Below are 23,149 nucleotides of genomic sequence, written 5' to 3'. Positions count from 1 at the left end.
TGCTCCTTTAGTCTGGCTCCTAGAAATGAAGACAACATACAACACATCCAAAACTGACCCTCAGCAAACATTTAATGTAAGTGAAAAATCAACTTGCAAGATACCAAGGTTTTGGAGTTATTTGTTATGACAACTGTCTGGCATAATTCTCTAAGCACAAGAAATATAAAATCTCATTTTCAAGAATTCCTGCTTGGCTTCTGCAGATCTTTCTCAGGACAGGCAATGAATATGTGATTGATGACTGGCCCTTCTCTATGAGAGATTTAAGTGTAGGGTATTTGGGGTCATCCAGGATAAATGGAAAGTGACATAACCTGAGATGAGGTTTTTTAATTTTTTTTATTTTGGGTCACATTCGGTGACACTCAGAGGTTACTCCTGGCTATGTGCTCAGAAATCGCTCCTGGCTTGGGGGACCATACGGGATGCGGGGAGATCAAACCACAGTCTGTCCTAGCTAGTGCAGGCAAGGCAGACACCTTACCGCTTGCGCCACTGCTCCGGCTCTTGCCTGAGATGTTTTTAAATCAAGTAATTCAGAAGACTTAGAAGAGATTCATGTTACGTAGATGTGGCTGAGTCATGGCCATCATTGTAAGTCATCATTTGTAACCTGCATTAGGGTTCATGTCCTGAAATGCTAAGGTCAGAAAAACATTTTGAGATTGAAAACATTTCCTTTTAGTACTTGGTATAGTTCTTCATTGAAAATAATCTGGGAGGGATGAAGATGTAGTAGATGTACAATGTTCATTCCTATTATTTTCTTTCTCATTAAACTGACTTATTGATGAATCAGAGAGTAGCTTTTGTTCTCTTCACAGATCAGAAAATTCAGTATTTTTACTTAAGGGTTCGGTTGAGGAGTGGCAGAATTCACGAGACATTAGTAATCCAAGTGCAGTTCAGTGTTGGTGGATTCAACAGAGTGCAGCAACCTTTCAGGGAATGCAGGCTGTGATTTCCTCCAGGGATGACTTCACCAGGACTCTTGATAACAGTGCTAGCGTAAAATGGAATGAAATAGTTAGCTGAGCATTAAAAGACAGAATAATATGTGATCAGAAGATAGGATATTAAAAATAGCATATGGCTGGAAACGGATTTCCTCCCTCTCATACTGTGCCCCGTAAAGGGGGGCGCATTTGACCTCGGCAAACACTGTCATAACAAGCTAAGCCCTGTGTTTATGTCTCTGTATATCTCTGGAGCTGAGAGTTGCTGTGTCCTGCTTCAAACCCCGCTTCGAAAAGCTATGCATTTGAAAAACGTGCTCATTGTAGCCATTAATCCAGACATCACCTCTGATTAAAAAATCAGGTCAAATTATTTGATATATTTTTGTTTTGCAGGTTGAAGTTTCTTTTCTTTTCTTTTTTTTTTTTTTTTAATAAAAATACTATTTACAGTCGCACGGAGGGCGCGAAAAATGTTTTCTTCTTCCTAGGGGGGCATGACAGAAAATACTGAGAAGCACTGGGTTAAGGTGAGGTAAGAACAGAGACAATAAAGAATTGTTTTCATTCTCAAAATTTGTTTAGACTTAAGTACTTCCTTTCTCCCCTTCTAAATTAGAGAAATATAAACTCAATCCTTGGGTATCTTGGAGTAGATATATTCATTTTGCAAATAGGCATTATATAGAATTAGGGTAACTAGCATGGATCACTGAGGCTTTGCATCCTGTATACTCTTTACCATCACCATATTGTTGGAACAACCTGCGTTATTTGGTCCACTTGAAAAGGAGGCAGTAACTAATAATGAGTAAAAGAGTACTAGAGAAAACTTGGAGGTCTTAGTTGGTAGAAATGTCTGAATTTTGTATCTTTTTTTGGAGGGGGTCATACCCAGCAGTGCTCAGGGATTATTCCTGGCTCTACACTCAGAAATCACTCCTGGCAGGCTTGGGAACCATATGGGATGCCGGGATTCGAACCACCATCCTTCTGAATGCAAGGCAAACGCCTTACCTCCAGGCTATCTCTCTGGCCCCTGAATTTTGTATCTTAACTGTGTGATTTTGCTTGGGTGACAGTTTCTGCATGTTAATTTTATCAAATAACAGAACAACAGCAACAGTGTATAATTTATATAGAAGTTGTACAGCTTAAGTTGAGTTAATGCATACGAAGGGTTTACATGCATAGTTGAAGGGATAGTAAATGCTTTGAGCAGCATTAGCTAATGACAGAGTTCTTTACTTAGCTGAGAAAAGTCAATATAGAAGTGACTGGAATGACCACACAAGCTTTTATTTTAAATTTACCATTATAAAATTATAAAATATGGGAATAGACTATCTGAGTCTAATTTATTTAACAGTAATTATGAAGAAGTTAAAATTGGAAATACAATACCTGCTCAACAGACTTTGGCAACACGACACCACACTGCTTGTGTTTTTAGATAAACTGGAGTTGAAGTCATTTTCTAAAATGTGATGGCAATTGATGTCTATTGGAGTGTTAGAGAGCATGCCTAGAAATGGAGCAGAGTGCTATTTAAATCTTGCTTTTACTATTTAAAACATTAATTTTACTAATTCCAAAATCAAAGCTCTCTCCTGTTTTTCACTTCTCTACCATGTTACACACACTTCATTCAAAACATGCTCCATGGAAGCTCTGCCACTTAGCGTTCTGCAGCAGCATATGCAGCAACATGCACATGAGAGAGGCTTGATCTTTTATGGAAGCTATCACCTTGTGAAATGAGAAGACAGGACTCAAAAGAAGTCTCAGTACCTGCAATGCAGGCTGTCATAAAGCAGGCGATCGTGCCTGCAATCAGAGCTCTTAGTGCTCCAGAGGCGATGTCACTCTTTCTGGAAGGAGCCATGGATGCTGGATAACAGGGAAACAAGTATGAAAGATTAATGTTTAATGTATTAGAATATACCAAAGTTATAGTTTATGAGAATTTTTCTGGGGAAGATGTCTCCAAGTCAGGGGATTTTATAAAACAAACAGCCTAATCATTCAAGATTCAGAGGTTTCCATTCTGTACAGAAGAAAATAACTCCTAGATTTTATTCAAAGAATCCATAGTATGTTATAAACATAGTATGTTACAAGGCAAATGTAAGGAACAGTCTATGCAAGACATGGTCCCAAAATTTTTCTTGCTGTTGTTTTTTTTGAGCCACAGCCAGAAGTGCTCAGGAGTTGCTCCTGGCTTTGCACTCAAATTACTCCTTGCAATCTCCAAGGGATGCCAGGGATCAAATGCAGGTCAGCCGCTTGCAAGGCAAATGCCCTACACATTGCTATCACTCCAGCCCCAGGGTCCCAAATATTTTTGTCATGACATATATAATTAGTCACAGCATATTGTCAATGTACCTCTGACTCTAGGTGATCATTATAAATCTACTAGGCAAAGAAAAATCTATGTACTTGTTGGAGGTGCACTTTTACAGTTGCACAAATTTTTCTTGCAATTAGTTTGAGTAAACAGGAAAATTACATTGCATAGCAGGAATCACAAATATCAAAGGATTTACTATTACTGTAGGCTTTTTTTAAACCCTGACATGAATAACAGATAGTTACAAAAAGATGCAGAACTAATGCATGTCTATCTATATCATATCTGTTCTCAAAGAATATTATTTTTACTTACTGAGCCCACCGATTACTATTCCCAAGGAACCAAAATTGGCAAAACCACAAAGGGCATATGTGGCAATTGTCTCAGAACGTATCTGTAAAAAAGCATAAACACATAGTTGTATCTATGATATGATCTTTCTTAGCAAATACAACATCCTAGTAGGGCTTACTGTTCTGATAATGAGATAAGATTTGGAGGGGACAGAATATTCCTAGCAGTTCTAAGCCCTACATGTGTTCAGGAGTGACCAGGGCTACACCTGGTGCTGGATGAGGTGGGGGGAAAGGAAGTGCTGGAGTGAACTCAGGGTCTCATGCATGCAAAGTATGTGCTATACCACTTGAGCCATATCTCACAAAATACTAATTTTGAGAACTAAATGGATAGTGCATAGAGGCAAATACCCATTTTTTTAGAGGCTCTTTTTCCCATTTTCCTTTGAACTAAGTAAGGGAAAATGACTGTAGATTTAGAGACTCCCTAAGAAGCACATACAATAGACAAGTTGGTCTTATACTACTTTTAGGTCAATGATAACTTCTTTTTTTAGTAGTGGTTAGAGACATCATCACCTGATAATGCTCAGGGCTTACTCCTGGCTCTGCATTTAGGAATCACTCCTGTTGGTGTTGGGGAACCATATGGGATGTTGTGGGGGTACTCAAGCCCCTCAACTGTAACTTCTAATAAGCATGCTCTGGCCACCTGCTGTAATCTACCATTCCAGAGATATACAGTTTAATGGAGATATAAAATTCATCCCAAATAATGCTCACATGTATACATGTATATATTATACATAACATATTATAATATAAATCATAACATAAAAATATGATGTTTTATACATTACACACATATAGATCACACTTGCTCACATGTCACAAAAAATTGTTCAGAATGTACAAAGATTTGTTTGCCTCAGTGATAAGACATGCCCAATAAAAAGCTCTTAGAGATTTGGATACTTTAAAAAGACTACCAAATGACCACAAGAGGAGAGCATTTATCACCACAAAAATGCAAATGAAAACAAAGAAATTCTAGTAAGTATATAAAATGATTTAAAAAAGATGGACATATTAAGTTTTACAAGGATGTAGAGCACCTCAAATTTCTCTACATCATTGGTGGCAATGTGGCAATGTAAACTTACACATCTTGATACAATTTCTTACTGAGTTTACATACTCTCCATATATATGCCTAACAAACCCACTTCCAGGAATTTTTCCAGGAAAACTATGCCCATAAAAAGACTGAATATGAATTCTTATAGAATTTTATTAATAGTAGAATTTTAATTTTTTACAGTAACAACAAAATTGTTCTTAAACAGGCAGATGGAGAAATAAATCATGGTTATATATCACATTCTATTCTATAAAATAATAATATAATTCTATTCTATTATTCTATTATTTTATTTATTATATTATATTATAATTATATAATAATATATAATTCTAAAAATAATAATAAAAAAGGGAACAGTTGATAATACAATGACATAAGTGCTAAATGGAGTTCATTTATTTGAAAATTTAAAACAAGAAAATGAAAAGACTGCCTTGCAATTTTCTAGATGTGATGAAAATATTATTTTTCTTTTAATCAATCAACTAATTCATTGTGCACTTTCTAAGTATAACGATGTATACAAAATAATTATTTATGCAAATATATAGCATGAAGTGCTTATGATATATTATTTAAAAATGAAATCACACTCATTTGTTTACCCAACACATAGACACTTAAAGAAAGTTATCTATTTAATGCTAAATACTAGAGAATACAATGGTAAGTCAAACTGATTTCTTACTGCCAAATTGATTATAGCTTTGCTTAAACAGGAAGTACATTTGTAAACTCTTATGTAAATAAAATGGGCCCTTATTTTTGGTATGTAAATTATACAAAAAAAGGGAGCAATTGAAAAGGAATAAAAATTAGTAAAAGGCAGCTTATGGCTATCACAGGAGTCTTTCTATTTAACCTTGGTGTGTGCTTGCTTTTCTGGGTTCCTCAGTTCTGACTGACTGTCCATAGAAACTTTAAGTGAATGTTTATTTTATTTTGTTGGGGGGTTAGGTTTGGGCTACATGTGACAATGCTCAGGGGTTACTATTAGCTCTGCACTCAGAAATTACTCTGGTATTGGTTGGGGAAACATATGAGATGCTGAGGACTGAATCTATATTGGACTCTTGCAACTCTACCTGCTGAAGTGTTGCTCTGGCCCTTAGGTGCATGACTGAAGGTGGTAGAATTAATTAATTGAGAAACCAGTGAGAAGGTAGAAGGGGGTGTTTGTCCCAGGGCTAGTTCCACTTACTATTTTAGTCCCTATAGAGGTTATCAAACTCCTTCAGACTGAAGAACTGACTATAGAAGAGGCTCAGATTGAGAGAATTTTGTTGTTCACCAGGGGCAAAATCAGTCTGGCAAACTGTTCAAACAACTGAGGCAGCACTTTTATTTTATTTTATAAAATCTTAAAAAAGGAGGAGAAGAAAAGCAGAGTGGAAAGAAAAGGTTTGGTTCAAAGAATAAACCAGGCATACACTGGATTCCAAAGTGGTGATGCTCTTATTTTTCTTTTGCTAAACTAACATTCAAGATTCAAGACTCAGGTTTTGTTTTTTTGTTTTTTTCATTTGCTGAATGTAAGGCCACTTTTTTTCATGGTTTCTAAGAATCTTTTGTTGATATTTTCAATCAGCATATATGAAGCAAGATAAGATGTTTTAAGTATTTGAATAGTGCACTCTTCCTGGAAAAGCTCATCCTCATCTTCCCCTATCTTCCTAGTGATTTTCGCTTAGTTCAATTGACTTAAAAAAGTCAAGGTTATTAAAAGACCATGTGGAAGGACAGCATAAACATTCAAGATTATTCTTTTTCTGTTCTTGAGATTCCTGCAAAATGATCACACAGATGTGGCCAAGCAGGGCTTTACAATAAGTGGAAAGGGATGCCTGAATGATTCCACTTGACCTTTTCCCATATAAATGTGCATGATAGGTTGATAGAAAGAGCTGGACTACATTAAGAAACTTGATGCTTTCTATGGTTCTCCTTGCAGATGGAAAAAGATGCCATTTGTATAAAGAAGTCACTGTATTTTTTTTTTCTGGGCTCATACCTGGCATTGGTCAGGAGTTACTTCTAACACATCATTTGGAGAAAATACTATAGGCAATGTTTAGAGTGTCATGTCCTGTCATGCATTATGAACCCAATTGGTTTCCTGCATACATGTACTCTAGCCCATTTGAGCTATCTCCCTACCTAGCCTATAACAATTCATTTAAGAGAAAAGCTCCTCAATAAAGAGCAAATTAAAATATCAGTAAATTTTGATGTGTTCATACAAAGGGATAAAAAGCATAGATATTTCTGGGGGAAAAGCACATAACTTTCATGTTCTGATCTTTTAACTTTTGTAAGGGTCAACAATATACATAATTTAACAAATAATACTGGATTTTTGACTCATGGATAAGATCTTATTATTATCTTTTCCAGGTGATGTTGGGACATCTTCACCTCCTGAATTTCTGGATGATAAACATAAATTTCAAGAACTTGTTGACATTTTGTAGATTGGAAAAAGGAAATCAGAAATAACCAAATGTTTTTCCAGCAGGACTCACTAGTAGCAGAAGCCAAGGAGCTGATATTTCCAAATGTCTTCTGTGTACCTGCTTCTGGTTATACTCACCTCTCCTCACTCTCTAAGCCACATCAACTCTAATGTTCTCTCTTGTCTCTTTATAACTCTTTATAACTTATTGAAAGACCTGCTTGGTACTGCCAGAACTCTCAGCGTTTTTGTGCTCATTAACAAATCTATTTCTCTCTTGCAACTGGCAGTTGGGAATGGAAAGTATTTCACCTAATTTAGCCTGTCATTTACTTTTGGCAGAGAAGCAAGCTAGTGTGTGGTGATATTCAAATAATAAGGATGTTGGCCAAGCACCACTGCATGAACAGTTGAAGAATGAATACTTGAGAGGCAGGAAATCTTGAGAACTACTGTTCAGATCAGATATCTGGGTCAAAATGACCGTGATTATATAGCACAAACCAGCAGTCTCCTGGAGTAAGCTAGTATATTTGTGAGTGACATGTGGGAGTAAGTTAGAATATCCTTGAAAAATTGAGGTTGATAATGTGGTATTCAGGGAGTGCAATTTGAATTAGAAACTTAGGAAACTTGCTTTACTCTCCCTTCCTTTTAAAGTCAAGTAAGTGCCAAGAACACTTCTTCCAAATGGGTTGGTAGAATAATGGTGGTGGTCAGAAGTGTTTGCTGTTTTCCCAAGAATTTTCATATACAGCAGTTCTACTCTATAAAAAATAAGCTGTATACTCAGTTGACAACATGGCCTCAGTTACAGCCTCAGCTGGTTTCCCTTATTTCACTCAAGCAAGTCCCTGTACCTGAGCTCCTAATATGGTTACAGGAGGCTTATTTCAAAGGTGTTGGCTGAGATTTATTCTCCCCTTTCACTCACTTGGAGAATAGTTATTTTGTTCTCTGAGTTGTTAGAATATTTAAGGAGGGAGGCAAATGATTATTAATTACGTGGTGAGCCCCATGCAGGCAACCGTCTTGATGCTGGTTTAATGCTACATCGTTAGTACAAGGCACATAGCACATATAGTCCATTGAGTATGACTTGCATACAGCATATCTGGGTTCCATCTCCAGCATCCCATATGATCCCTGAGTACCTTCAGAAATAATTCCTGAGTACAGAGCCAGGAGTAAGCCCTGAGCACTACCAGGTATGGCCATAAGCAGTAAATATATTGATTGATTTTAACCCCCAGATTATATAACATGAGTTCATGCCAACTGTAGTCAAAAGTAAGTAATCATGTGGTAAGTATTAGTTTTGTTTCTCAATGCACACTATATTTAACTCAGCATAAAAGAAAATGACAAGGTGCTAAGTATACCACAAGATCAGGGATTCTGGATCTGTTTTGCTCTCTGATGAAAGCCATCATTGCTGATACAGAAAAGTACCAGTAACTGATGAATCTATGTGATGATGAAGTGTATTGAATAATAAAAAATTTTACTTACCGACATATATTGTTGTACACCATTCACAAATTTGGGTCCTGCATTTTTTCTTAAATTGATCAGTTTTGAGAGGTTCTCATATGCCACAAATTCATTGAAGAATGTCTTATAGCCAATGAGTTTAGCTACCATAAAGCTATCATTCCAGTCCACTCCCATCATGAATGAAAAGGGCATGAAAATGTAGGAGCATATTATCTACAAAACATAAAAAAGTTTTTCCTGGATTAGTGATTTGTCTTCCTAATTAAGAAGCCTGATGATATTGCCCACAGTCTCTCTCTGTTTTCCTAAGGTAGAAGGTCCATTTTCTTCCTTTCTTCATCCATTAGAAATCAAGTTTGAAACTGGATCATTATAAATAACCTAAATTCTCATTTTGGTCTGTCTCATTTATCTATGTCTTCCTACAAATTGAGAAAAGAAAAAAAAAAGTGGTTGGGAAACAGAGGCCAAGCAGTCTCAGGAACATTGAGTGGAAATAAAAAAGGTCAGATCTAAATACCCAAGCCAAAGTCAATGACAATAGAATCAAGAGACCCAAACTATAACAAGCTAAACACAAAATGGACCTGTTACACTGGTAGACCATAGGACTAAGGTATAAGGACTATAAGGTGGAGGTAGGGATGCAAGTTGGGAACTATGGTAAAGAAAAGTCAATACTGGTGGTGGGAATGGCTCTAATTCACTGTCACTATATTCCTGAAATACAACTGTGAAAGACTTGTACTTCACAATGGTCTCAATAAAAAATAAAAAAAAACTTGATTCTTAGAGATGGGGTTAGGAAACAAAGAATTTTGAGTAAAGGGAACTATAGGAGGGGCTAGATAGATAGGGCTCTTGCCTTGCATACAGGAGACCTGGGTTCCGTCTCCAGAATCCCATATGGTCCCTCTGAGTACCTCCAGGAATAATTCCTGAGTACAGGTCCAGAGTAAGCCCAGAGCACCACCAGGTGTGGCCCAACACAACAATAAGAAAAGAACTATAGTAGGAAACAGAGGTGTGGTGGAAGGAGGGTAATGTAAGAAACAGTATTAAGCTAGTACAATGTGTGAACTACACAAATTAGGCAGTTAGGAAGTTGCTCATGAGCCTGTTTATTTTCAGGAAAAGGCAGAAACAAATACAGAAGAAATAAAATAGAATATACCTCAAAACTCAGTTGTGGGTAGTCAAACATGTTTCCAAACCAGGATAGAGCTGAATTCACAAAAGACAGTAGAGCCAGGAAGGCGATCATATTCACAGCAATGTTTGCCACCAAGGAGATGGATGATGATGCTCCTTGTGATGCTGCTTCTAGAAGATTCCTAGAGTCACTTCAAAATAGCAATTCTAGAGTTATTAAGGAGTTTTCAAGAAATTGGACATCATAGGTATAGAGAAGGCATGATCAGTTAATTTAAAGAGAGAGATAGGCAAATACCATGGATGATACCATGGTATGATACCAGGATGATCACCTGAATTTCATGAAACAATGGAATGTATGTTTGTTAACTATGGGTGACAGAGATATGGGTGTCTATTATACTTTTCTTCACTTGGTAACATTTGAAATAAAATCATTGGTAAAGTTTAAAAACTAAGGTTTGAAAGCTATATTTAATTAAATGTAGCTACCAGAGAATATTTATAAGATATTTACAGTGTAGGAATTATTCAGATAAGGTCAGAATATCTATCACCTCATAAGAGAAATGGGTCACCACTTTTGCTTTGCACTCCTCCCTTCCACCTGCTGGCCCCAAGTGTTCTTTCTTAGTTGCATACTATTAACTTTATTTTCCTGAGTACTCCAACTTCCTAGAAGTTGCTTATCACTATTTCCTTTCTTTTCAATTTCCTTCATATTTATTTCCTAAATAATATACTTTATAGATTTATACATTTGCTAACTTTATAAGTAAAATCACATATATCGCATAAGAAATCTTTTGATATCTTGCTTTTTTCACACATGGCTATAACTACCTAAATGTAAAAAAATGAATAATTCTCAGAAACATGTTGATTGATGAAGTCTGTTACTTATGAGATACATTTGCAATCCTTAATCTCTTAATTTTTTTCCATGTTAACTTTCTTTTTCACAGGATAAATACAATGGAATAAAGAATGATTTTTCTTTGGTGAAGCTTAAATAGTTACAGAAATTTATTCACTTGAATACCACAGTTTACTGTATTTTTTTGTTCATTTGTTTGTTTTTTTTTTTGGGGGGGCAACACCCAGTTATGCTCATTACTCCTGGCTACGTGCTCAGAAATCGCTCCTGGCTTGAGGGACCATATGGGACTCTGGAGGATCGAATCATGGTCTGTCCTAGGCTACTGTAGGCACGGCAGATGCCTTACCGCTTGCACTACCTCTCAGCCACTGTATTTTTAATTTGGCCTCCAGCTTCCACCTCTACTCTGCCACCTGCCTGCCATTGCCCTCATTTGTAAGTGGGTACAATAGTGAATTTGATGAATGTTGATGGAATTCTTACCCATGTTCCATTTTCATGGCATTTTTAAGAGTTATTTTAGGTGTTTCTGTCTCAGGCCAGAAGAGTTTAGCCACAGCTAGTGATGCAGGTGCTGACATAACTGAAGCAGTTAATAAGTGAGAGGAAGATACCTGTGATTTTGGGAGAAAGAAAATCAATTTAGGGTCAGTGCCTCCATCATATTCAGAAAGATGGATCTTATAAGTGAAGACATGGGAATTTTTTTGTTTGTTTTTGGTTTTTTGGGCCACACCCGGTAACACTCAGGGATTACTCCTGGTTATGCACTCAGAAATCGCTCCTGGCTTGGGGGACCATATGGGACACTTGGGGATCAAACCATGGTCCACCCTAGGCTAGTGCAGGCAAGGCAGACACCTTACCCCTTGAGCCACCTTGAGATAAAAAATTCATTTTAAGTCAGAAAAATATTTTCTCAGAGGCTTGGAAGAGTTTAGTAGGACTTGATAGGGTGATTTTGGGTTGATGATCATATTTGGGAAGAAGCACAGACCCAGAACTCAATTTTCTAAAGACAGCTAAAACTGTGTAGTAGAAGCTTTCGAGGATCCCTTTGCTACTGTTGTATTGTTCAAATAGTTCGTAAAATGTTTATTTTGCTGTCTAAGTTTAGCTAGGGAATATCTGGAGAATGCAGGTATAGATTCCTTCTCTACATTTTTTTGATCTTTAAATTCTTTGTAGTGTTATATATTTCCTTATTTTTCTCCTATTTCACTACTACATAGTTGCCTTGCGACACTGACAGATTGGATAAGCTGAGTATCCAGTTAAACTGCTATTTCTAAGTGTTTCTTCACTTCTTACTTCTCCTTCATATTGGTGAACTTTTTGAGGTCCAGATAAAGTTTTGGGATGATAAATTTAGGGGTCAGAAAAGTTTTGTTGCAGTGATAGGACAATTGTCTTACATGTTTGGGTTCAATCTCTGGCATCCAGTATGCTCCCAGACATGCCAGGAATAATTCTGGAGCACAGGCCAAGGGTCAATCTTGAACACTGCTATATGTGGGCCAAAAACTAAAATACATTTTTGTTGTTGTTGCTTAGGGTCAGAGAAAAATTATTTTTTGCTCTTCAAGCACAACTATTCAACTCTAGTGTGAAAGCTATCATACAGACATAGGAGTAGTTGGTTTCCAAAGAAACCTTTTATTTTTTATTCTTTTTGGGCCACACCCAATGACACCTCAGGGGTTACTCCTGGCTATGCACTCAGAAATTGCTCCTGGCTTGGGGGACCATATGAGACGCCAGGGATCAAACCGAAGTCTATCCTGGGTCAGCTGCATGCAAGGCAAATGTCCAACAACTGTGCCATTGCTCCGGCCCCCCAAAGAAACTTTTTATATAAAATGAGAGGACTGGGTTTAGTTCATGGGCACATTGAATTGATTTCGGATTTAGATTGCATTTATTAATGCTAGTCGGAGTGAGGCTGGAGAGATAGTATAGGGGAATAAATGTGTGCATGTACCCTGATGACTCTGGTTTGACTGTCTACCACCACCAGGAGGTTGCTCTGAGCACAGACCCAGGAATAGCTCCTAAACTCTGCCAGGTGTGGCTCACAAACAAACAAAAAAGAGAATAATCAGAGTTTTTGCTTGTTTTGTTATATATCTATATATATTTAATTTTTCAGATATGCTACAGAATATAATTTTATTTTGTTGTAGTTAGATATGATTCACATTTTGAACATAGGGGATCTAGAACAAAGCTGTAAAACACTTTGAACTTACAATCTCCACACACCAAAAGAGGTGTCAACCACCATATACTAAGAAGGCCATATCTCTGTTATCTTGCCTGATAGCAATAGCAAAGAGCAATAAACAGTGATAGTTCAATGGGCTAAGCACATTTTCTGCATAAGGGAGGCCAAGTTTGATCACAAGGATGCTTGTTTTTTCTCTATATACCAACCCTCTGCCCCAGAACTGGAGTGTGTCCTGAGAAACACACTGAGAAGAAACCCCTGAGCACTGGCCCAACCAAAAACCAACAAAACAGCAATAATAAAGACATGGATGTCTAGTCCATATATTAGTCCATATATTAGAATATTCTTACCCCAAAAGAAATGTATGCACCTAAAACACTTCCAGCAATTGTTGAGAACCCGGCAGTCATTATTGCATGAAGCTCGGACTTTGTGATATGTGGTAAATATGGCCGAACCATTAGTGGAGATTCTGTCTGGAAATAAAGAGGAACCATATCAAGATACTCCTACAGTTTGCTGACCTGTGGATGAACCTGGAGGGAATTGTGTTAAGCAAACAAGTCTGAGGGAGAAGGAAAAATACTGACTGGTCTCACTTGTTTGTGAAATATAGAGAAAGTCAAGGGACCAGCAGTACTGAGCAGTAACAAACCCTGGGCCGAGGATTACAAAACTGATTACAAAGAGAACAAGGATTGGGGTGGATTGAAGATTAAACTAGAAAAGACATAGGAATAGTGGTGAAGGATTTTGGATATTTTGGTGGAGGGGTTCTATTGTACATTAAAAACCATAAAAACAACACTATTTTATTCTACTTTTTGGGTTTTGGGTCCAGTGGTAATCAGGACTTATTCCTGGCTCTATGCTCAGGGATCATTCTTGGTGGTGCTTGGAGGACCACATGAACAGACCAAAGAAGATTGGTGAATAGCCAGAAGGCATACAATAAAGTGCTCATAAGCACTTATTATCAGGAAATTTAGATCAAGATGATAATGAGGTATCATACCTGTGAGAATGACACATTAAAGTAAAAAAGAAACAGGAAACAGTCTTCATTGGCAAGGATGTGGAGAAAAGCAATGTTTTCATTACTGGTGGGATGTTGTCTGGTTCTACTCTTATAGAAAACAGTATGGAAAGTTCTCAAAAAATCAAGAACAAAGCTAACATGTGACTCAACAATTCCACTTATTTGCATTTACCTCTAGAACACAAAACATTAATTCAAAAGGACATATGCATGCAATTGTTTATTATAGCACTTAGCACAATAGCTAGTATATGAAATCAACTTAGGAGTTTAATGAAAGATGAATGTATAATGAAGGTATAATAGATATATAATAGAATCTTGTGCAGCATAAAAGAATGATGAAATTTTGCAAGTTGCTACACTTAGCCAATCATATTGAAAGCATAAAATCCAAACTACAAAACCCAAACTTAAAAATGTACCTGACAGGGGCAGGAAAGATAGCACAGTGGTAGGGCATTTGCCTTGCATGTGGCTGACCTGGGAGGGACAAGACTTGATTCCTGGCATCCCATGTGGTGCCCAAGCCTGCCAGTGTAAATTTCTAAGTTCAGCTTGAGCACCACTGGGTGTAGCCCAAAAACCAACCAACCAATCAATAAATGAAGGTTTTTTTTTTTAAATAAAAAAATGTACCTGTCAAGGTTCATAGAGGTAGTATAGTGGATGAGGTGTTCACCTTGCAAGCAGTTGACTCAGGTTCAATCTCCAGCACCAAAAATGGTCTCCTAAACCCACCAGGAGTAAACTCTGAGTACCACTAATTATGTTAAAAAAAAGTCCCTACTGAAGAGACATACTAGCAGCAGGTGGATGGAACCTGGTTATATTGGTGGAGGAAAGTTGACACTGGTGGTAGAATTGGTTTTGGAACATTGTATACCTAAAACTTAGCTATGAAAAACCGGGATTCGAATCATCATCGTTCTGCATGCAAGGCAAACACCTTACCTCCATGCTAACTCTCTGGCTTTCCCCCTTTTTTTATCTGTTCACATTCTTTGAGCACTTTTTCCATTGTATGATCATTTGCCTGAAGGTTCTTTTCCAATATCTTTTGCCTTATGGCATTGTTCTGTACATCATCTTTCAGTTCACCTATTCTGTCTCAGCTGCTGTTACCCTGTTAGAGGGGCTTTCCATTGAGGTTTTTAGTTCAACTACTGTGTTTTTCAGTTCTGTTATTTCAGTTTGAAGTTTTCTGATATCTATCTTTGTGTTTTTTTCAGCTAGAATTATGTTTTCTTTGATTTCCATGAGGATCCTCCACATCTCAGCATTACTTGAGGCTTACTCCTGGCTCTGTGCTCAATGACTCTCATGGTTGGGCTCAGTGGAACATGTGAGGTACCAGGGATGGACCCTGGTCAGCTTTAAGCAAGGTAAGTGAACTACCTGCTGTACTATTTCTCTAATCTGTATTTTAACAAGACTTTCAGGTGATTCTGAAGCATGGTCAAGTTTGATTTTTGATTTCTGGATCAGTGTGATGGGAGAACACGTGTAAATTTTGCAGTCTGTACTACTACTTTACATAAAGCCCTGAATTCACTTAGCATTAGTGTCCATTGAGACAGCTGCTTACACTCAGTATCTCCATCTAGTGGTTCACGCTGGTAGACTGATTTGATTCTCAAGCCTCCACGACGTCATTTGCACAGTCTAAAGCACTTTGCTGCCACAAGTTGAGAGGAACAAATATAAAACAGTACTAGCTATAATAAAGACAGCATCCCTAGGTGCTTTTGAAGTTGAGACTCAGAACTTTGGTGGGAAGCAATCAGGCTGTGGTTATAAAAACTTAAGCCTGGTTAAGAAGGGCAGGCAATCTACTGTGTGGGATCTCCATACATAATGGCTATACTTAAAAAAAATTAAGTGTTAAATTGAGCACCACATAAGTATGTGTGAAATTTTACAATTTCCCCCTCCTTATTTTTAATTGTTCTGTAAGATTGACTATGTTGGGCTTCAATTTATAGACTAAATAGAAACTCATTCTAAGAGCCCTCTGCAGGTAGGAGTAATCAACTCAAGATGGTGCCCTAATTAGTTCTGAGGTATTTTATGACTCTAGTGCTTCCAACTCCATAGGAAGCATGTGCCCTACTCTAATGACTGTGCTTTGGGTCAGAAAGCTGAGCTTATCTATAGCACAGTCTGCCTCTAGCAGTTATAATCCTATAATGTTTTTCTGGTGACTTGATTTTTGCCTTAAGGAATCTAATTTCCTCAGGCAATTGTGCCACTCACAGTTCACTCTTGGCTTTCTTGGTGTCTACATACCTTGCATAATGAGTAGGCTATCAGTGTTTACCACTCCATAGGAATATAGCTCTCTTATCTGGATTTTGGACCAGACCCTACAGTTTTACTTAGGGTACTGTGCTCAAGAGTGGTGCCTATCTGCTCAGGGAACCATTTGTGGTGCCAGAGATTTAAACTAGTGTTGTTGCCCTCCCTCCTATGCCATCTCTCTAGCCCAAGGAATGTTGCCCCTTTTGAGAAACACCCCTAGTATCAGTTCTTTGCCAAAAAAATAAAAAGCATTTATCCATTTACTTAAGGGTAAAAAAAATAAAGTCCACTTATAGGGAAGGGTGAAAATATTCATTAATATTTTCCTCCAAGGTCAAGAAAGACAGTTAGCTAGTTATCTCCTGCCAGTTCAAACAAGTGGGGATCAAGTTCAAGCAAGGTTGTTGGTATTTTGTTTTGGTCTTTCATATTATAAATTATATGATATTGATATTATAATATATAATATACTATACTATAATTATATTATATGGATATATTAATATATTAATACTAATATATTATTAATTATACTGCACAAACAGTAAGGCTAGAGCAGGCAAGGCAGAGGCCTTACTGCTTGTGCCACTGTTCTGGCCCCTAAAGGCTTATTTTCAACACTCATCCCAACAAAAAAAAAGAAATTTTTTTGTATTATATTTTCTAGAAAGAGTATTTATTTTAGCATGTACTTTGTTTCATTTTGATTATTGACAATGCAACTCACCTGCCCAATGAATATATTGCCAGCTGCAACGACAGATTCAATTGGAGATGATCCCATAGTAACTAGCATTAGCCACCCAACCTAAAAGAGAAAAAGGAACAAGATCAGTAAAACAGTGTTGGGTACACAACACTTTAAAATGAGGATAAAACTCTTTAAACAGAAAAAAATAGAATAAAATGTTGACAAGTCAGCTCTGGTACTAGAAGTGGGTTCTCCTTATCTTGTCCAAGAACAGGCTGATTAAATACTTCTATGTAAGAGCTAGTTCTGATACAGTATATATACTTTAAATGTTATATAGCCAATATTGTTGAAATATTACATATAAGTTGTAAATTGTTTTGCTAATGGTCAGAGTATTCTTCTTATTATATTAGCATTATCATTGCAGTTAAGGTATGTTTATTTTAAGCCTTTGGTGTGGTAACAATTTAATGTTCACATTAACTATTTTACAAAGGTCCTATAATCGTGCTCATTTTATAGAAGTGAAAATTGAGGTATAGACCACTTCAGTTGTTTCATTAATGATCATCCAACTACTAAGAAGATAAGTTTTTTTTTGTCTACATTACTCTCAAATGAACATGTTTATTGTTTTCTTTTCGCAGTCTTTCCGTCTAAGTATGGCATACAACCAAGGATAAGAACTTCCTGTTGTGTTCTCTCCTTTTTTGGTTACATACAAACATAGTAACACTCCATGCTTAAATAGTGAGAAAATCATGGGCTCTGGTTACCTCAAATTTCTATGTTCTGTGGTATTGTTTCTATCTCTTCTCATCTATTTCTTTCTCTCTAAATCGTTATACCCAAGGTCCATATGTACTATCTGTGTGCATTCAAACTGACAAATTTCTTATTTCTATGCTAACAGATGAATGTTTGGCAGTTTCTGGGCAACAAGAATAAGAACTTCTCAAACTATAAAAAAAAGTATGCTCACAAACTCCTTTACAAGCTGAAAGCAGCTTCCCCTTTTTGCTTTCGTTCTGTGGCAATTCAAACATCAGAAATGTATAATTTTATTACCCTGTAAAGAAAAGCAGTGACTCTAAGGCACTTGCTCTTTAAGGTGAAGGTCTGACTTGTCCCAGTTAACTACTTTCTTGTCTAATTGCAAAGATTTTATGAAAATATTTTGCAGGTTAAAGCCTTTATTTTATGGTTGCATGAAGGAAAGACGTTAGGAGAGAAGATATTTGTATGGCAGTAGAGAATCTTTGAGCAAAGAAGAAGGTACTTTGTAAAAACCTGGGTAAAAGAAAGTTGAGAGTTTGTCCCTAAAATAACCAGCTTTATACCTGTCACCTTGTTTGTGACAGTCCACGTACCTTTCTAATGATCCATTGCATCAGCCCCAGGTAGTACATCATAGACATCACAGTGCTGAAGAAAACCACGATGGGCAGGACCTGGATGTGACATGGGAGGGACCAAAACATCATTTTATTGTTGGCCCAGTTATTACGAGGTTTCATGGAGTTTCCAACTTCATCTTCCCCTGAATCTTAAGTAATAATGATGAAACTAAATAGACCTTTTACCATTAGTTTCTCACTTCAGTCTCTTATACTAATTTGTTCTGGATAAGCTAAGTCCATTTAGAAAAACGAACAGGATTGGAGAAATGGTGCAGGAGGTAAGACATTTGCCCAATATGTGGCCAATTGCTCATGAAGCCACAAGATCATCTCCCACACTCAGAAAGTTTCCGTTTCCTCCCTAGCAGTGGTGAAAACTCTGACAGTGATATAGGAAAGATATATGAGAATATAAAAGAATACAAAAAAAAAAAAAAACAACCATGTAAACCAAGCCATGAAAAATCATGGGTACACTGGCCACACAACAAGAGAGCTGGCAATCTGGAGAGAAAAGGAGAAGTCAAGCCCTGCTCTGCCAAAGCCACACCTACTGCATTCATCACCCAGAATCTCTGTTTTGCCAGTGGGCCTGCATCAGCACCCCTGCACAATTCCTTTTGGGGACACTAATCTGAACAAACTTCAAGTATGCCAGTATTTGAGATGATATCACCAGCACTTTTTGTAGTGAGTGCGGGCACCCTTCTGTATTTTCTTCTTCCAGAAAGCCTGGCAACTGAGAGCTTGCCCCTAAAAGCTTTAGTATCAGTAAAGACGCCTTCAATTTCTGGACAACTTCATATGTTTGAGGCTGTCATCCCTGTAGAATTTAACAGAATGAACAGCTAACCAGGGTTTACTAAACCTTCTGCCACTGTATTATTGACTCATTGGAGATACAATAATGCTTTTTCTTTTTTGTTGTTGTTTGTTTTGGGGCCACACCCAGCAGCTCTCAAGAGTTACTTCTGACTCTGCACTCAGAAATTGCTCCTGGCAGGTTTGGGGGACCAAATGGGATGCCGGGAATCAAACCTGGGTCTGTCCTGTGTTGGCCACATGCAAGGCAAACACCCTACCGCTGTGCTATCTATTTCTCTGGCCCCAAGATACAATAATTTTCACATATTTGTTTATTACTATGCTTCTTTTTTATTTTTAAAACATTTTTTGTTCTCTTTCTTTCTTCCCTTTTATTTATTTACTTTATTTAAAGAAATATTTAAAGAAAATGCATCACATATTTGACATAGTTGACCATGGTACTTTGGTTTCCAGATAAGTGAAATTCCACAAATGAGTGAAATTACTCTACGTCTAACTTTCTTCCTTTGACTCATTTCAATCAGCACAATAATCTCCATGTCTGTCTATGTGTAAGTGAATTTCATGACTTCATTTTACTTAACAGCGGCACAGTATTCATTTGTGTAGATGTACCAAGTTTCTTTAGCCATTCATCTAGTCTTGGACATCTGGGTTGTTTCCAAGAATTTGGAATTGTAAATAGTGCTGAGACGAAAATAGGGATGCAGAGGGCTTTACTGCGTGGTATTTTTAGGTTCCTAGAATATATCTCTAGGTATGGTATTGCTGGATCATTTGGAAGCTCAATTTCTAGTTATTTTTTTTGAATATTTGTATTATTTTTTGAAAAGGCTGGACTAGACAGCATTCCCACCAGTAGTAAATGAGAGTTCCTTTCTCCCCATATTCATGCCAGCACTGATTGTTTTTGTTCTTTGTGATGAGTTCCAGTCTCTGTGGCTTGAAATGATATCTCATTGCTTTGATTTTTTTGATTTGCATCTCCCTGATAATTAGAGATGTGGAGCATTTTTTTAATGTATCTCTTGGCCATCTGAATTTCCTCTTCGAGAAACGCTCTGTTCATTATTTTCCCTATTTTTGAATGGGGTTAGACTATTTTTTCTTGTTAAGTTCTATCAGTGTCTTGTGCATATTAAATATTAACCTCTTACAGAATGGGTGTTAGGTGAATAGTTTATCCCATTAATAGGCACTTTTTTTGTATCCTAGTACTGTCTCCTTTGAAGTACAGAATCTTCATAGTTTAATGTAGTTCTATTTATCTTGTTTCCATTTGCTTGGTCAGTGGTGTTTCATCCTTAAAGAATTCTTCAGTCTCAATGTCATGGAGTGTTTTGCCTACATTTTTTTTATGTACTTTATAGTTTCAGATTTGATAGCAATGTATTTAATTCATTTTGATTTAATCTTTGTGTATGGTGGTAAAGAGAGATCTGGATTCACTTTTTTTTTTGCATGTAGTTTACTAGTTTTTCCAGCAATACTTGTAGAAGAGGCTTTCCATGCTCCACTTTGTATTTCTGGCTCCTTCTTCAAAAGTTAATTGATCGTAAACCTGTGGGTCCAGCTCTAAATATTCAGGTCTATTCCACTGATCTGATAAATACCTTCAGATAAATACCATGCCGTTTTAATGACTACTGCTTTATAATACAGTTTAAAGTTGTGAAAAGTGTTTCCTCTTTTTTTTTTTTTTTTTGCCAAGGATTGCTTTAGCTATTCATGGATATTTATTATTCCAAATTAATTTCAAGAGTGTTTAATCCACTTCTTTGAAAACTGTTATGAGTATTTTATAGGTCTGACATTAAGTCAGCACAAGGCTTGGGAAATATTGTCATTTTAATTATGTTAATCCTTCTGATACATGAGCAGGGTATATGTTTCTACTTTCTAATGTCCTCTTTTATTTCTTGAAGCAGTTTTTGTAGTTTTGATTTGTAGGTTTTTCACCTCTTTAGTTAAATTGACTCCAAGGCACTTGATTCTCTGAGGCACAATTGTGAACAGAATTTTTCAGTATCTCTTTTCTTTCATTATTTGTATATAAAAACATGCATTTTTACATGTTAATTTTATTGTCTGCCACTTTACTATATAAACATATAGTTCCTAGAAGCTTTCTGCCAGAATTGTTGAGATTTTCTAGATACAGAATCATGTCATATGCAAACAGCTTGAATTCTTCCTTTCCTATATGGATATTCACGATATCTTTTTTTTTTTTTTGCCTAATTGCTATGGAAAGTACTTGAATAGATGTGGTGAGAGTGTGTAACCTTGTCTTGTGACTGATCTTAGAGGAAAGGGTCTTTTTTTAAGGAAAGGCTTTTAAATATTTTTCACTATTGAGTATATTTTTTCCATGGGCTTGTGGTAAATAGCTTTGACAATATTACAGAATTCTTTCAATTCCTATCTTGCTGAGAGTTTTTTTGTTATCATGAACAGGTGTTGGACCTTGTCAAATTCTTTATCTGCATTTATTGATACAATCATAATATTTTTGCTTTTCCTTTATGTGGTATATTATATTAAGTGACTTATATATGTTAAATTATCCTCTAATCCCTGGAATGAATTCTATTTGGTCATAGTGTATAAGCTTTCTTGATGAGCTGTTGAATTCTATTTGCTAATATTTTGTGAGGATCTTTTTTCATTAAAAATATTGGCTTATAATTCTCTTTTTTTGTTGTGTCTTGGACTGCTTTTGTTATCAGAGTGAGGTTAGTTTCATAGAAACTGTTGGGAGTGTTTATATCTCTTCAATTTCTGGAAGTTTTTTCAATTTAAACAATTGGAATTGTTTAAAGATTTCACTAGTGAATTCACCAGTGAATCTATATGGACCTGGGCTTTTGTTTTTGGGAAGCCTTTTTAATTATCATTTCAATTTAATCAATCATGATAGGTCTGTTCATGTATTGCAGATCAACTTGGTTCAACCTTAGGAAATTTTAGGAGTTCAAATATTTATCCATATCTTTTAGATTCCCTTGTTTTGTGGCATAATAATTCTCAAAGTAATCTCTGATTATCCTTTGAATTTCCATAGTATCTGTAGTGAAATCTTCTTTTTTAATTTCTGATTCTTTTATTAAATTTCTTTCTTTCTCTTCTTGCTAGTGTTTTATTTATTTTGTTTATTTTTTCAAAGAACCAACTGTTGCATTCTTTGGTCTTTTGTATTGCTTTTTTGGTATCCAGTTTATTAATTTATGCTTTAAGTTTTATTATTTACTCCATTTGCCTACTTTTGGCTCATTTTAGTGATCCTTTTCCAATTTCTTAAGCTGTGCTATGAAAATATTTTTGTAAGCCTTTCCTTCTTTCCTGATGAATTCTTGCAAAACTATAAAATTGCCTCTTAATACTGTTTTTGCTGTGTCCCACCAATTCTGTTAATTCATGCCTTCATTTTCATTTGTTTCCAGAAATGTTTTGATATTTTTTTAATTTCATCTATGATTCACTGGTTGTTCAGTAGCGAACTTTTAAATTTACAAGTGTTAAAGTTATTTTTTCCCTGTCTGTTTGCAATTCCCTTCTATTTTGAGTTCAGCAATGTCTGAGAATATAGTTGATACAACTTCTATTTTTTTTATTTTATGGAGACATGTTTTATGTGGTCTATTTTGTAGGATTTTCCATGTGCATTGGAGAAGAAAGTGTATACAGCTGTGGGGGGATGAAAAGCCCTATACATATTTATGTATCTATTAAGAAACTCTCTTCTATTTCTTCCTTTAAAAACAGTATATCTTTGTTGAGTTTTAGCTTGGTTGATTTATAGAGAGATGACGATGTAGTGTTAAAGTTTTCTCCTACTTGTATTGTTATTGATTTTTTTTCAAGTCTATTAGAAGTTGTTTTAAGTATTTTTCTGGCCTCTCATTGAGTGCATATATG

General features: G+C 36.3%; 1 protein-coding gene across 1 annotated transcript in view; it reads right to left on the bottom strand.

Annotated features, from left to right (window-relative positions):
* Positions 1-465: 465 nt before the first annotated feature.
* SLC28A3 (solute carrier family 28 member 3) overlaps positions 466-23,149 on the bottom strand; it is a 96,144-nt gene continuing 73,460 nt past the window's right edge. Inside the window, exons 9-18 of the mRNA XM_049770701.1 lie at positions 18,374-18,454; positions 17,037-17,117; positions 13,320-13,445; positions 11,223-11,353; positions 9,879-10,047; positions 8,720-8,917; positions 3,628-3,709; positions 2,751-2,849; positions 2,364-2,484; positions 466-1,006 (exon numbers count right to left, since the gene is read on the bottom strand). Coding sequence (XP_049626658.1) covers positions 880-1,006; positions 2,364-2,484; positions 2,751-2,849; positions 3,628-3,709; positions 8,720-8,917; positions 9,879-10,047; positions 11,223-11,353; positions 13,320-13,445; positions 17,037-17,117; positions 18,374-18,454 — 1,215 coding nt within the window. The 3' untranslated portion in view covers positions 466-879. The remainder of the gene's footprint in view (positions 1,007-2,363; positions 2,485-2,750; positions 2,850-3,627; positions 3,710-8,719; positions 8,918-9,878; positions 10,048-11,222; positions 11,354-13,319; positions 13,446-17,036; positions 17,118-18,373; positions 18,455-23,149) is intronic.

Source organism: Suncus etruscus, chromosome 3 (genome assembly GCF_024139225.1).
Source record: "Suncus etruscus isolate mSunEtr1 chromosome 3, mSunEtr1.pri.cur, whole genome shotgun sequence".
NCBI lineage: Eukaryota > Metazoa > Chordata > Mammalia > Eulipotyphla > Soricidae > Suncus > Suncus etruscus.
This window is presented reverse-complemented; position numbering and strand designations above follow the sequence as displayed.